This window comes from Hordeum vulgare, chromosome 4H (genome assembly GCF_904849725.1).
Source record: "Hordeum vulgare subsp. vulgare chromosome 4H, MorexV3_pseudomolecules_assembly, whole genome shotgun sequence".
Taxonomy (NCBI): Eukaryota; Viridiplantae; Streptophyta; class Magnoliopsida; order Poales; family Poaceae; genus Hordeum; species Hordeum vulgare.
The window spans coordinates 219,988,300-220,003,133 of record NC_058521.1 but is presented as its reverse complement, the minus strand read 5'-3'; the positions used below and the strand labels follow the sequence as shown (position 1 = coordinate 220,003,133).

General features: G+C 46.5%; 1 protein-coding gene across 1 annotated transcript; it reads right to left on the bottom strand.

Moving 5' to 3' along the window:
* Positions 1-11,843: 11,843 nt before the first annotated feature.
* LOC123446332 (probable methyltransferase PMT2) lies at positions 11,844-14,397 on the bottom strand. Its single transcript, XM_045122990.1, has 6 exons — positions 13,595-14,397; positions 13,289-13,499; positions 12,911-13,199; positions 12,411-12,782; positions 12,266-12,343; positions 11,844-12,177 (listed from the first exon to the last, which is right to left on the bottom strand). Exons 1-6 carry the CDS (start codon positions 14,252-14,254, stop codon positions 11,901-11,903), a joined length of 1,887 nt encoding a protein of 628 aa, XP_044978925.1. The 5' UTR covers positions 14,255-14,397; the 3' UTR covers positions 11,844-11,900.
* Between the last annotated feature and the right edge of the window lie 437 nt (positions 14,398-14,834).

Genomic DNA, 14,834 nt, shown 5'->3' with positions numbered 1-14,834 from the left:
CTAAAACCTCTCTCACAAGGAAGACATGATCAAACCCCAGAACTCTATGGGTGTTAGATTCATCAAAATCACATAGTAATGTGAACTAGATTATTGACTCTAGTGCAAGTGGGAGACTATTGGAAATATTCCCTAGAGGCAATAATAAATTGGTTATTATTATATTTCCTTGGTCATGATAATCGTTTATTATCCATGTTATAATTGTATTGATTGGAAACTCAAATACATGTGTGGATACATAGACAAAACACTGTCCCTAGTAAGCCTCTAGTTGACTAGCTAGTTGCTCAAAGATGGTTAAGGTTTCCTAGCCATAGACAAGTGTTGTCACTTGATAACGGGATCACATCATTAGAAGAATGATGTGATGGACAAGACCTAAACTATAAACATAGCATATGGTCGTGTCAGTTTATTGCTACTATTTACTGCATGTCAACGTATCTACTCCTATGACCATGAGATCATGCAACTCCCGGACACTGGAGGAAAACCTTGTGTGTATCAAACATGGCAACGTAACTGGGTGACTATAAAGGTGGTCTACAGGTATCTCTGAAGGTGTCTCTTGGGTTGGCGTGAATCAAGACTGGGATTTGTCACTCCGTATGACGGAGAGGTATCTCGGGGCCCACTCGGTAATACATCTGTTGGTAATATTCCCTAGAGGCAATGATAAAATAGTTATTATTATATTTCCTGTTTCAAGATAATAGTTTATTATTCATGCTATAATTGTATTGAATGAAAACATAGATACATGTGTGGATACATAGACAAAACAATGTCCATAGCAAGCCTCTAGTTGGCTAGCCAGTTGATCAAGGATAGTCAAGTTTTTTTGACTATATGCAAGTGTTGTCACTTGATAACTGGATCACATCATTAGGAGAATCATGTGATGGACTAGACCCAAACTATGAATGTAGCATGTGATCGTGTCATTTTGTTGCTATTGTTTTCTTCGTGTCAAGTATTTATTCCTATGACCATGAGATCATATAACTCACTGGCACCGGAGGAATACCTTGTGTGTATCAAACGTCACAACGTAAATAGGTGACTATAAAGGTGCTCTACAGGTATCTACGAAGGTGTCCGTTGAGTTAGTATGGATCAAGACTGGAATTTGTCACTCCGTGTGACGGCGAGGTATCTCGGGGCCCACTCGATAATACAACATCACAAACAAGCCTTGCAAGCAATGTGACTAAGTGTAAGTCACGGGATCTTGTATTACGGAACGATTAAAGAGACTTGCCGGTAACGAGATTAAAATAGGTATGGGGATACCGACGATTGAATCTCGAGCAAGTAACATACCGAAGGACAAAGGGAATGACATACGGGATTATATGAATCCTTGGCACTGAGGTTCAACCGATAAGATCTTCGGAGAATATGTAGGATCCAATATGGGCATCCAGGTCCCACTATTGGATATTGACCGAGGAGTGTCTCGGGTCATGTCTACATAGTTCTCGAACCCGCAGGGTCTGCACACTTAAGGTTCGATGATGTTTTATTATAGTTGAGTTATATATTTGGTTACCAAATGTTGTTCGGAGTCCCGGATGAGATCACAGACGTCACGAGGGTTTCCGGAATGGTCCGGAAACCAAGATTGATATATAGGATGGTTTCATTTGGTCACCGGAAGGTTTCGGGAATTTCTGGCAGTGTACCGGGAGTGACGAATGGGTTCTGGGTATTCACTGGGAGGGTCCCACCCACCCGAGAGTGAGACCATTGACTCTAGGGTGGCGCACCAGCCCTTAGTGGGCTGGTGAGGCCAGCCTGATAGGGCCATGGAGGCACAAGTGGAAAAACACCAAAGGAAAGAATAAAAAGGAAAGAGGGAGGTGGGAGGAAGGAGTGGACTCCTTTCCCCAAACCGAATTGGGGTGGGAGTCCACCTCCTCCCTTCGGCCAGCGCCCCAAGGGGCTCCTTGTCACGCCCAAGATGCGATCCTATCCTCAATTTGGCACAGGGGCCTCGTCAGGGATAGAAGCACATCTCATCGTTTTGCAAGAATGGATATCGTTACAAGTACATGTACTAAAAAGAAGAGATGTATGGAATTGGCTTACACTCGTCACATGCTACATCAGAGTCACATCAGTACAATACATAAATATCACGAAGAAGAGCAGGGTCCGACTACGGACGAAAACAAACGAGAAAAGAAGAACGACGTCCATCCTTGCTATCCCAGGCTGCCGGCCTGGAACCCATCCTAGATCGATGAAGAAGAAGAAGAAGAAGCAACTCCAAATGAACAATCAACGCGCTCGCGTCAAGTTTTCTTTACCTGTACTTGGAGCTGGTGTTGTAGTAATCTGTGAGCCACAGGGGACTCAGCAATCTCATTTCCAAAGGTATCAGGACTAGCAAAGCTTAATAGGTGAGGTATGGTTAAGTGGTGAGGCTGCATCAAGCGACTAAGCATTATATGAGGTGGCTAACTTACGAGTACAAAAATAAAGTGGGGGAAGATCTACGCATAACATACGTGAACTACTGTTGAACAAATGAATGATCCTGAACACCTACTTACGTCAGACATAACCCCACCGTGTCCTCGATCGGAGAAGGAACTCGCGAAAGAGACAGTCACGGTTATGCACACAGTTGGCATATTTTAGTTAAGTTAACTTCAAGTTGTCTAGAACCAGTGTTAAACAAAGTTTCCACATTGCCACATAACCGAGGTACGGCTTTCCGAAAAGATTTAACCCTGCAGGGGTGCTCCAACTAATCCATCACAAATTACCACAAGCCGCATAGAAATCCTCGATCACGAAACTCGCGATCTCGTCAGACTCCTTAGTATAAAACCTCAACTCTGAGATTACCCAAAGCATCACCGGAATCCCGATGCACAAGACATTCATCAAAGCTAAAACTAATCCAGCAAGGCCGCCCGGCGTGTCGACGATCCCGATAGGAGCCGCGTATCTCGTTCTCAGGACACGACGGATAAGCACATCGTACGGTGGCCTGATAGGCATCTCCCGAGTTGCCCCTTGTTGGCCCCGCAAACGGCTCTAGTTTTGGACCAGCACCATCAGCACTGCCCCCCCTGTATTGTGTAAAATTACTCCTCGGGTTCATGACGCCCTATGCTTTCAGTATTAACAAAGTTATTATGTTGAGCAAATGTAGTACCAATGTTGGGCCTTGCTAGACCAACTTTAATCTAAAACGAATTATCAAGGGGGTCCCCATAACAACCCCGATCATGTTAGGAGCGCTCAATTATGGAATATAACACCGGTAGCCGAAACTAAGGGGGCAAAGATGGAACAAAACACCAGGCTAGAAAGGCCAAGCCTTCCACCTTTTACCAAGTATATATGTGCATTAAATTAGATAGCATGTAATAGGGTGATATAACAAGGAACCCATGTTTTCACATGGAAGCAACTGCAGCTGCAACTAGCAACGCTAACACATGGTTAAGCAAGCGGTAACATAGCCAATCAGTGGTTTGCTAGGTTGTGAACAGGTTGAAGGTTTTCATGGCAATGTTGGGAGGCTGATATTTAACAGGTGGTAGGCAACGAGGCATAATCGATAGAAATGGTAAACTAGCATGGCAATGATAGTAATGATATCTGGGGAAATGGTCATCTTGCCTGAGATCCCGCTTGGAAGAAGAATGACTCCATGAAGCAGACGAATCGACATAGTCGAACGGGTCCTCACATTCCGACACGCTTGCGGAACTCTATCAAGACGAATGAAATCGGAAAGAAGCATCAACGCAGATATTCACCACGACACATGCACGACAAGATGCAATCCACATATGATGCATGATCAGCTGAATATATGCAAGACATGGCATGGCAACTCACAACAATCAAACGCTACACATTAAGTGAAGTTCAATATGCAACGAGTTGCATATTGACAAAACTCCACATACGAATTATTTAGTTCTATCTCGATTAGGTACACGACAATATTAAATGTTGTTAAACATGGCAAGAGGTGAAGCATAAATAAACTACCTATCTAGACATTTTAAATGAGGTCGGAAATGACATATAGCATCTCTGAAACGACCTCACAAGTTAATTTACAATTCTGTCCAGATCTGAACTAACACGTTTAAATGTTTGTTAAACAACAAAATAAATAGGTTCACGTGATTCTACGCATCGTTACAAGCAATTTACACATAGAGAACATCTCCAACGGAGCTACGGTTCAAAAGATACGAGCACCGCAAGATATGATGGCATGAATGCAATATGTGTGCAACGACAGTCACAAGCATTTCAAAACACACAACCAGCAAGATAAAATGAAACTACACGAGATTCTAAGCAAGTTTCATATAGGACACGATCAAAACGGAGCAACGGTTCAACAACTACGAGCTAAACAAGAAATCACTACAAACTGCCAAAATCAGCCACATAGCATTTTCTACACCCCACAACTACGAGCTACACCAATCCAATATACTCAACCAAGGAATGAGGCGGTAGAGGGAAAGAAGCACTACAACATACAACTAATAACACCTAGCATGATAGCATGGATCACTAGGAAAAGAAGTCACAAAATGGTTGCTCACACGCAGTTTCGGACTTAGTGAAAACAACAGTTTATGAAACTGCAGTTTTCGATCTGAAGGCATATTGACAGCAGCAAAACCATAAGCTACAGGACTCCAAATGGAATGAAAATTCAGAGCATGATAGAGAATCCTAAAGTCTACAACTAACTCCATTGCACCAACCTCAAAAGAGCTACAGATCACCAGATAAACTCATGCAAAGATAGCAACAAAATATAACAGATTTCAGACTTAGAAATATTTCAGCAACTACAAAACAACAATATTTCCTAGCAAGTTGAGAGCAAGAAAACCACACCTAAGCATGGATTTCTATTGCAACCAAAATTACCGGAGGTTAGTCTACACATCCAAGGACAAATCACTAGTTGACAACTCCTCCATATCCCGCACGGATTAAAACCCACAAAATAAACAAAAGGGCAACATGGCAAAATATCACGCGAACTAACTTGCTCAAAAGCTAAAACTAAATGCACAGTTAAATCCTATGGAATTTTCTACCCCGAAAACATATATAACATTAGGGGTTGCAAAATAAAAACAATGTCGTACGTATATGCGGGAATATGTCCAAAACACGGTATAGTAAACTAGCTACGGAATCCTACATGCAAAAATACCAACGAATACTCTAAAATATATGGCAAAAGGGTTCCTAAAACATGAGCATTTTATCTACGGGGTTTGAGCAATCCGGACACGCACGAAAATAAATACGGGCAATTATCCTATTGAGACAGCACACAAAACTAAACATTCGAAGGGTCAAACTAATTCAAACATTTATGAAAGTTGCAAATTCATAATCTACGCTAAATTCTACACGAGATACATATCTAAATCATCGCGATCCGACGCACGAGTTAAAAGATACGGGCGTTTTAATATATAGCAAAACCCTGAAAGGGAATTAAATCCGAAAACCTAAACAAATTACTAACGGGCCGAATCTAAACTAATTGGGCCTATAGGCAACGAGCGCAAAATAGAAAATGATGCCACGGGACAGACATAGCATGACTAGGGGGGTGCTCACCAGAGGGCCACACGGGCCGACTCAGTCTAAAGAGGAGCTGGGCCTCGGATCTGGGCCAGGGAGCGGGGCAGACTGGGCTGGTGGGCTCCAAGGCGGCTAGGCTCACGGGGCGCTGGCCCACCTGGCGCCAGCAACTGGAGGCCCGCGGGAGGCCTCGGCCTCGGAGGCGAGCGAAGTTGGCTCCTCTAGTGCTCCTCCTTTAGCAGGAGCCAGAGGCGGCTGGCTTCGAGGACCCCGGCAGCAGGCGAGGCGGGGCGAGGTACCGGCGGGAAGGACTTGGGCAGATTCGCGTAGCACCGGCCAGATCCAGTGAGGGGAGGCCTCGGGAGGCCGGCGACTGGACCTGGCCTTCGGCAGCAGCAACTCGGGCTCCGGGCTGCTCGCGGCGGCGGACGGTGACGGCACGCAGCAAGACGGGGACGGGGCCGGCAGGGTGGTGTTGGGGCGCCAGAGGGAGCCCTGGCGGCGAAGGCGCCCGGCGGTGGATGGTACTAGGGCCGCGCTCAGGAGGAGGAGCGCTGCAGGGAGCTGCTGTCACCAGCGGGCTCGTCTGGGCCCAGATGGGCTCGGGCGGGTCTCTCTCGGGCCCAGGCGGGCCTGGCTCAAGGTGGGAGGAGGGAGAGGCTGTCTCAGGTGGCGGCTAGGATTGCTGGGCACAGAAAACGAGGAGGGGAGAGGGGAGACTCCTATTTATAGAAAAACACGCTAGGTTTAGCGGTTTCGGGCGTTTTTGAACCTTCCGATTGAGATCGGACGCTCCAGAACCGTCCTAGGGTTAGGTGGCTTAGGTTTAGGCCGTGTAGAGGGGTGTTGGCTAAGACGAGAGGGAAGTGGGCACCCTGCAATGTAATTTTTAAAACACCGATAATCGTCCGGCGATAGACCGAATACAGTGCCGCTACGGTCGACCGTTCGGGTACCAGACGGACTCCGATTGCGATGAAATTTGGCAGGCGGCCTACCTATATTAAAATAAGACCGGACGCCAAGTTTCAACTCAATCAGAGCAAGTTTTATGCACACTTTTAAAAACAAGATTTCGACGATGCCGCGGGCGCGTGCGAGTGCGGTGGGGCTCAGAACGGACAACGATGAGAACCGGCAACTAACAACGGATGCAAGTTTTGAAAACTGGCGGCAACGGAGTGCCGACGCAATGCTAATGATGCGCATGATGTGATGATGATGCGACAAATGAAAATAGACACACGACGAAAACGGAATAGAAGGGGAATCTTCTGGAACGTCGGTCTCAGGCTGTCACATTCCTTGAGCCCCAAGGCTAGCCCCTCCCCTCCTCCTATATATATTGGTGGTTTAGGGATTTTTGAGACACAACTTTGCCACGTGCAACTCAAATCTATAACACGTAGTTTTACCGCTAGATCGGATTTCTACGGAGCTCGGGGGAGACCTGCAGGAGTAGATCATCACAACCATCGGAGCGCCATCACACTGCCGGAGAACTCATCTACTTCTCCGTCTCTCTTGTTGGATCAAGAAGGCCGAGATCGTCATCGAGTTGTACGTGTGCTGAACGCGGAGGTGTCGTCCGTTCGGCGCTAGATCGGAACGGATCGTGGGACGAATCGTGGCACGACGATGATTCGAATCATGAAGCTATACCACTACATCAACCGCGTTTCTTAACGCTTCCCGCTTAGCAATCTACAAGGGTACGTAGATCTAATCTCCTCTCGTAGATGGACATCGCCATGATAGGTCTTCGTGTGCGTAGGAAATTTTTTGTTTCCCATGCAACGTTCCCCAACAACATCACAATAAGCCTTGCAAGCAATGTGACTAAGGAGCTAGCCACGAGATCTTGTATTACGAAACGAGTAAAGAGACTTGCTGATAACGAGATTGAAATAGGTATAGAGATACCGACGATCGAATCTCGGACAAGTAACATACCGAAGGACAAAGGGAACAACATACGGGATTAACTGAATCCTTAACATAGAGGTTCAACCGATAAAGATCTTCGTAGAATATGTAGGAGACAATATGGGCATCCAGGTCCCGCTATTGGTTATTGACCGTAGAGGTGTCTCGGTCATGTCTGCGTAGTTCTCGAACCCGTAGGGTCTGCACACTTAAGGTTCGGTGACATTTCGGTATAGTTGAGTTATAGGTGTTGGTAACCAAAAGTTGTTCAGAGTCCCGGATGAGATCCGGACGTCACGAGGAGCTCCGGAATGGTCCGGAGGTAAAGATTGATATATAGGAAGTCCTGTTTTGGTCACGAGAAAAGTTTCGGGCTCATCGGTAGTGTACCGGGAGTGCCGGGAGGATACCGGGGACCATCGGGAGGGGTGTCACACCCCGAGGGGCCTTATGGGCTGTGGGAGGATACAAACCATCCCCTAGTGGGATGACATAAGCTCCCACTAAGTCCCATGAGGTTTGAGAGGCAAAAAACCCAAAGATAAAAAGGTGGAAAGGGTTTCCAAGTGGAATGGAGGAATCCTACTCCTAATTGAAATGGAGCAGGACTCCTCGACCTCCAATTTCGGTCAAACCTCGAGGGTTTGAGGATGCCTCCTCCCCTCCCTCCCTCCTATATATACTAGAGATATTGAGGGTTTTTGAGACACAGAAAAACAGCCACGTGCTGCCCTCTCTCTCTAGATAGTTTCTACTCTAGTCTAGTTTCAGCGGTGCTTAGGCGAAGCCCTGCTGGAATAGCTCCACCACCACCACCACCATGCCGCCCTGCTGAAGAACTCAACTACCTCTTCGTCCCTCTTGCTGGATCAAGAAGACGGAGATCGTCATCGAGCTGTACGTGTGCTGACCGCGGAGGTGCCGTCCGTTCGGCACTAGATCGGGATGGATCGTGATGAGATCGCGGGACGGATCGTGATGAGATCGCGGGACGGGCTGCGATTTGGATCACGAAGATGTTCCACTACATCAACCGCATTATATACGCTTCTGCTTAGCGATCTACAATGATATGTAGATTCACTCTCCCCTCTCGTAGATGATCATTACCATGCATAGGTATTGCGTGTGCGTAATTTTTTTTACCCAGATGACATGAGCGACCTCCTCGGAAGCCGTGTGGTCCGCCCTCGGCGGCATGTTTGTCGCTCACAACCAGGCCAGCGTGCGTCAACTTCGCACGCAGCTGTCGCAAACGAAGAAGAATGACATCTCCGCGGCAGAGTTCTTCCACAAGATGAGAGGCTATGCGAACGCGCTGGCCACTGTAGGCGACGTCCTGTCCGATGACGAGATCATTGGGCACATCACCGGGGGGCTGGGACAGGAGTATGACCCACTCATGACAGCCCTTTTTGTCTTCACCGGCCAAGTGAGCCTCTCCGAGTTTTATTCTTAACTTGTCAGTTTTGAAACTCGTCAAGAACATCACGCTGCCAACAATAGCCACTTTTCTTCATCCGCCAACAATGCCATGCGCCATGGCAATGTCAACGGCTGCTGTGATGGCAGCCGCAACAGCAACGACAGTCATGGGAGTAAGAACGGCGATCACAATGATAGCAATGGCGGCTGCTATGGCAATGACGACGACAACAACAACGACAAAACATATCCTATTGTTTTCAACTATCTAATCATACCATATATAGATAGTGGCGGATCCAGCTCAACATGACAGGGTGGTCCAATAGTGCAATTCTTCGCAGTGATATCTATCTATACCAATTCTAATTTGAGACTTCCTAGAAATTACCACGTTAATTAGATTTTATGAGCCGTTAATTTAGTGGGACCGAATTATAACGGTGTACATCGAATCACAGTAGAAGAAAAAAAACACATAGCTCTCTCCCGTGAACTTACTCTCCCAATCTCATCTCACGTATCTCTATATGAGGCATCATTGAAGCCTCCACGCTAAACGACTAACATTAGCTTTTAGATCTTAATCTTGCGGCTAAGATTACATGATAGAAAAGGACTCCTATCTTTTTTGTTTTGAACCTAAAAGGTGTCATATTTATATACGTACATGTTGGACAGCGATCCAACAGCCGTACATGGCCTTCCCTGAAAAAAGAAAAACAGCCGTAGGTGATTTGAAATAAAATAACTGCCCTGTGTAGATACATAAGCTGCACGTCCTTTACACCTCACAACAGTCTTACATCATGACTCTAAAACACTCTTACGTTATGCTTAACAAAAAAAAGCCCACGATTTTATTTTCAAAAAGAGATACAATCCTATGTTTACTATACCTAGGACTAAAAAAAAAACACGTGAAGCACTATAGAAAAATAATCAACGTTCAGCACACGTGTACAGTTTGGAATCCAAACTCTACACGGTCTCTTTTCTTCCTATCTCTCTATTTAAAAAGTAAATGTGAAGCCCTTAAAAAACAACGTCAAGCAAGGGTGTATGCTTTGATTTAATAAATATGCGGCAGATCTCAGTACCCATGGCTGACGTGCGAGTAAAAAATGTATAAAAATATTATATCAGTATTGATATCTGTTAACTACTGAAAAGAAACCCCTGCAAAAAAATCTGAAAAGGTGAAACTGAAAATTACAATGTTATTTCAATTTTTGTAACAACATTTCCAAATGCACATAACCTCTCCCGGCAAAAATAACACCTACCCCCTCTGTCCCAAAATAAGAGTATTACGCTACAGACAAAATATTTCGATCTTACTTTGCATGTTTTGTTCTCTACAAGAAAAATTATAATAAATCATTACAAAGTCAAAGTTTTCTTATCCAATACATATGATAAACTAGAAATCTAATAACTATATTACAATATGTAAATTACTTTTTCTAACTTAAATACATCACACATTTTTTAAAACTAACTAGCAAGTGCATTTGTATATGTCAAGTCGAAGAGGAGACACCATCTACGCCAACACTAGAAATTGTTGAAGGCATTCAGAATCAGCGGTTGTCAAGCAGAACAACAACTGGATTCAAACAAGCAAAGTTAAAAAAAGCTAAGCATGATAGATGAAGACAACAAGATATAAAGCAATGCATTAACTAGCACGTATAGGTTCATAGGTCGGGTCAAAGAAAATTCATTATCTACTTCAACCTATTAGCCTATTGAGCATACCAAGAAGTGTATCTAATCGCATGAAATAAAAAAAATCTAACCATGATGGATTTAAACAATGTGCACGGTCAAGTCGAAGAGGATATTCTCTGCGTCTAAGTTAAGAGATTCGGAAGGTGTTCAAAAATTGGCAGCCCACGAGTGAAGCAAACAATTGGATCTAACCAATGCAAATAAAAATCCTTCTAGCATGAAAGGATACAAAAATTACATATAAAGTAAATTCTAATAAGGGATAAGATGTTCATTTTAATCCAAAAGAGCCGTAATCTTGAACAATAGAAAGATTATTGTTTTCCTCACAAGAAGTTAGCACTGTATGTATCGTAGAATTCAATAACTTTTAGATATTCATATAAACTAAAGCTATGTGTTTTATGTGTGTGTCCAATGCATGTGGGATAAATTTTGATAACAATTAACCAAATTGGAAGGCATACTTTTAAAATGTTTTAATACTGACGTTTGTCTCCATAACAAGATGATGAAATAAGTGTAAAACCATCATCAGCTAATAACCACTTAATGCTAATATTTATTTAAAATTATAGATTATAGATAGTACATGTGCTGAATATGCTAGCCCGTGCATATGCACGAGTTGACGATGGTCCATGGACCATCCTGTCCACCCACTAGATCCGCCACTGTACAAGGTATACACACATTTTATGAGCCTCCCTCAATCTCAACAATATGAAACATATTAAGATTGCGTTTGCACTCCTGATTCCTGAAACAATGGTAGTGGCAGAGGTTTTGTGAACAATGTCGGCTAGCTGATCCTTCGAGGACACAAACCGAGCTTGCAACATTTTTGGAGCAACTCGTTTACGAACAAAGTAAAAATCTACCTTAATGTGCTTAGTTGGTGCATGAAAAATTGGATTGGATGAAAGGTAAGTGGCAGCGTTTTCTTTATAATCTAATCATACCATACATAGCTATACACACATATTCTATTAGGAAGAAATGGTAGATTTTTGTGTGAAGCATCCGAATTTTTCCTACCATCTCAAAAATGGAAAAGAACTGTTCATCCTACACGACGTAGTCAAAGGAATACACACACGTGATGATCTCACTGGCACACTCGAGAAAAAACTCACAAGAAGCTAAAATAAACACATCCATTCCTTAATCCTCACAGGAGCTGCAGTTTATCAGCCCATCTCATCCCACACATCACTTCACACCTGTGAGTCTGAGCCCTTGTCCTCAGAAGAAGTTCCCTTCTTCTCTTGGGAACTCTTGTCGCTGTCAACAGTCCAGTAGCGCTTGACGGCGTAGAGCACCTTCTCTCGGATGTGCGGACTGTCCTCGTGGTTTGCCATCATCGTCTTCCATCGCATCCCCGTCACCACCTTGTGCACTCGCAGCATGATGTCGATGTCGTCCCGAAAGATCACCGTGCCCTCAGGGCGCAAAATCCGGTCCATCTCCAGCAGGATGTCCTCCATCTTGCACCTGATCCACCCAGCCCCATCAATTAGCTTGTCAGGGATGTAGTACATTACAACTGGCATCAGTTAAGATTTCTTTGGTGATCTCTAACTTGTTCCTGTAGAGGCTGAACACTCCATTGACATGGATGAGGTCATAGGTTCTTGGATAAGTAGAGAATGCTTCACACCTGAAGAAGAACACAAATCAACCTTTTGGCATCATCTTGTAGATCAAGGCAAGCAAAACTAGCTTACCAGTCATGGTAGATGCCGATGAGACCCCTCTCATAGATGACGCCGAGGGTGGAGAGTTCGGCGGCGGTGGGCACCACATTCATCACCCAGGACATGGGGGAGAAGATTGCGGCTGCGAAGCCACCCACGCCGGCATTCATGTCCATGATGTTCCGATACCGCTTGGTGTCGAGCTTGTAGTTGACCTTCTTGTATGCCTTCACATGCTTCTCCCACCGTCGGTTCTCCTCCTCGTACGACTCCACGGTGAAGCCTTGGACGGCGCCCGAACTTATCCTCGGAGGGACGACCTTCAGCCGCTCCGGGAACGGCTGCACTTGTCCTCCGACAGCAGTGGTGGACGGCGTGATGCAAGTCTCCATGTTCTTGTACCTGTTGTGCCGGCCCAACATCTTTCAGTTCCGTGTACCGCGGGAAACGAACGTGACGCTGTTTAAGCCGTTTGATTCAAAGTCGACGGCCAAGCTCGATTCTTAATATACATACAATATTCATCTCACCAGACGTCATCAGAATTGGCCGGATCGCAGGTCCGAACCGCCGGCGGCATGGCTGGGCACGCTGCCGTGTCCGTCCGCTTCCGCCACACTCCAATCTCGTCCATCTCGGTGACCTTCTCCCAGCAGAGCATCTGCGCGTACTCCTCGATCCTCTTCTGCTCGCCGGCCAGGTCCTCCTCCGCGCGCTCCCACTTCCTGTGATTCGCCTTCCAGTTGATCGGCGGGCCGGAGAGCACCCAATACCCGCCCGGCCGGAGCACCCGGTCCACCTCCATCATGTACATCCCGCCTGCATTACAACTTTCTTCTATTATATCAGATCAAGTCATGACAATGGCAATGGCAATGGCATGCATGCCATCGAGTGCGCTAGCTCACCGTTGCCCGACCACGGGATGAGGCACCGGGAGCAGTGCGCCATGTCAAAGGATCTTGGAGGGAATGGGAGCTTGACGGAACCGAGGACGCCGATGAAGGCCGGCACGCCGCGCTCCAGCGCGAACTGCACCTGCGCCTCGTGCGAGTCGCGCGGTGCGAACGAGATGGCCATCACGCCACGGGAGTCCAGGTACGCGCCGAGACTCGCCACCTGCACCCACATGGACGTAAACAAGATCGTGAAATGACAGTGCGCGAACGCATGGACCATGTATCAGGAAACGTGCGAGTTGATTAATGGCTTACGCCGCAGCCGGTGTCAAGGACGGTGCGGACGGAGCCGTCGGCGAAGGGGACGACGGAGGCGAGCTGGTCGATGTACTTGTCGGCGCCGTGGGGGAACTGGGTGCCGCCGCCAGGAAAACGGAACACGGCGCCCTCGTAATGGACCCAGTTCTGCACGGCCTTCTCAACGGTGAGGCTCTTGTACGGCGCGTTGGCGTAAGGGACGTAGTCGCGGCTCTTGGGCCACGGGAACGGCGTCACGTACCCAGGCGGCGCCGGCACGAGGCACAGCAGCCGCTCGCCGTCCGACGGGCAGTGCCGCTCCCGATACACCATGTTCTTGCGCGGGAATTTCATGGCGCGATCCTGGTCGTGGCACGGAGTGTGGTCCGTGAGCGCTGCCGCGCACGGCACGAACGACGGCGGCGGCTCGCCGCCAAGGCCGGACGTCGTCGCGTTGGCCACGCCTCCGGTGTGGTGCGTCTCGAAGCTGAGCCCCGCGGCAGAGGCGTCGGCGCAGGCCGTCTGCTGCGTTACCGCCACCGCGATGCGGTCACCCTTGCCGTAGCCGCTGCGCTGCCACGCGCCGAACACGTAGAAGAAGCAGCAGAGCAGGACGGCGATCACCATGCCCAGCGGGCTCCGGGCCTTGTACTCCCCAGAGTTGCCCTTGATGGCCATGGATTGATCGCCCCTGCCGTGGATCGACCGATCAAGACCTACAACACAACAAGAACAAATGCATCAATGAAGGGAACAAAAATTTAACACCCAAGAATAGTCAATGATTAATTTGTTAATGCCGTGCATGGACCTTGATCACGGTATGATCAGACCGAAGTGAATTGAACAATACGCCGTGATGAATTAGGAAACCGCTGTTGCATCTGGTCGATCTTTTGTTGAGGAAAGCGCGCGCGGGAGAAGAGGAGAATCGGTACATACGTACCGGATGTGGTTACCCTGTGTTTACTGAGAATGCTCAACAAGAAGAGAGGAAGAAGCGGATCTTGGAATCTGGGTATGCAGTATGGAGATACCAGATCATTTCTAGCGTATCAGATCAGGCTGTCCGTAATGAGAGTATCATAGGTAGTATTATACATGTTAACTAGATAATTTTAATGAGATGACATAGAATTAAATGAAGAAAGAGAGGGTTACTATGTGTCTATGATACCGTATCATATTAAATGATGTGCTACTATGTGTCTTGCATGACAATAAATAAACCACTCTATGATACTAACGCATGATACTA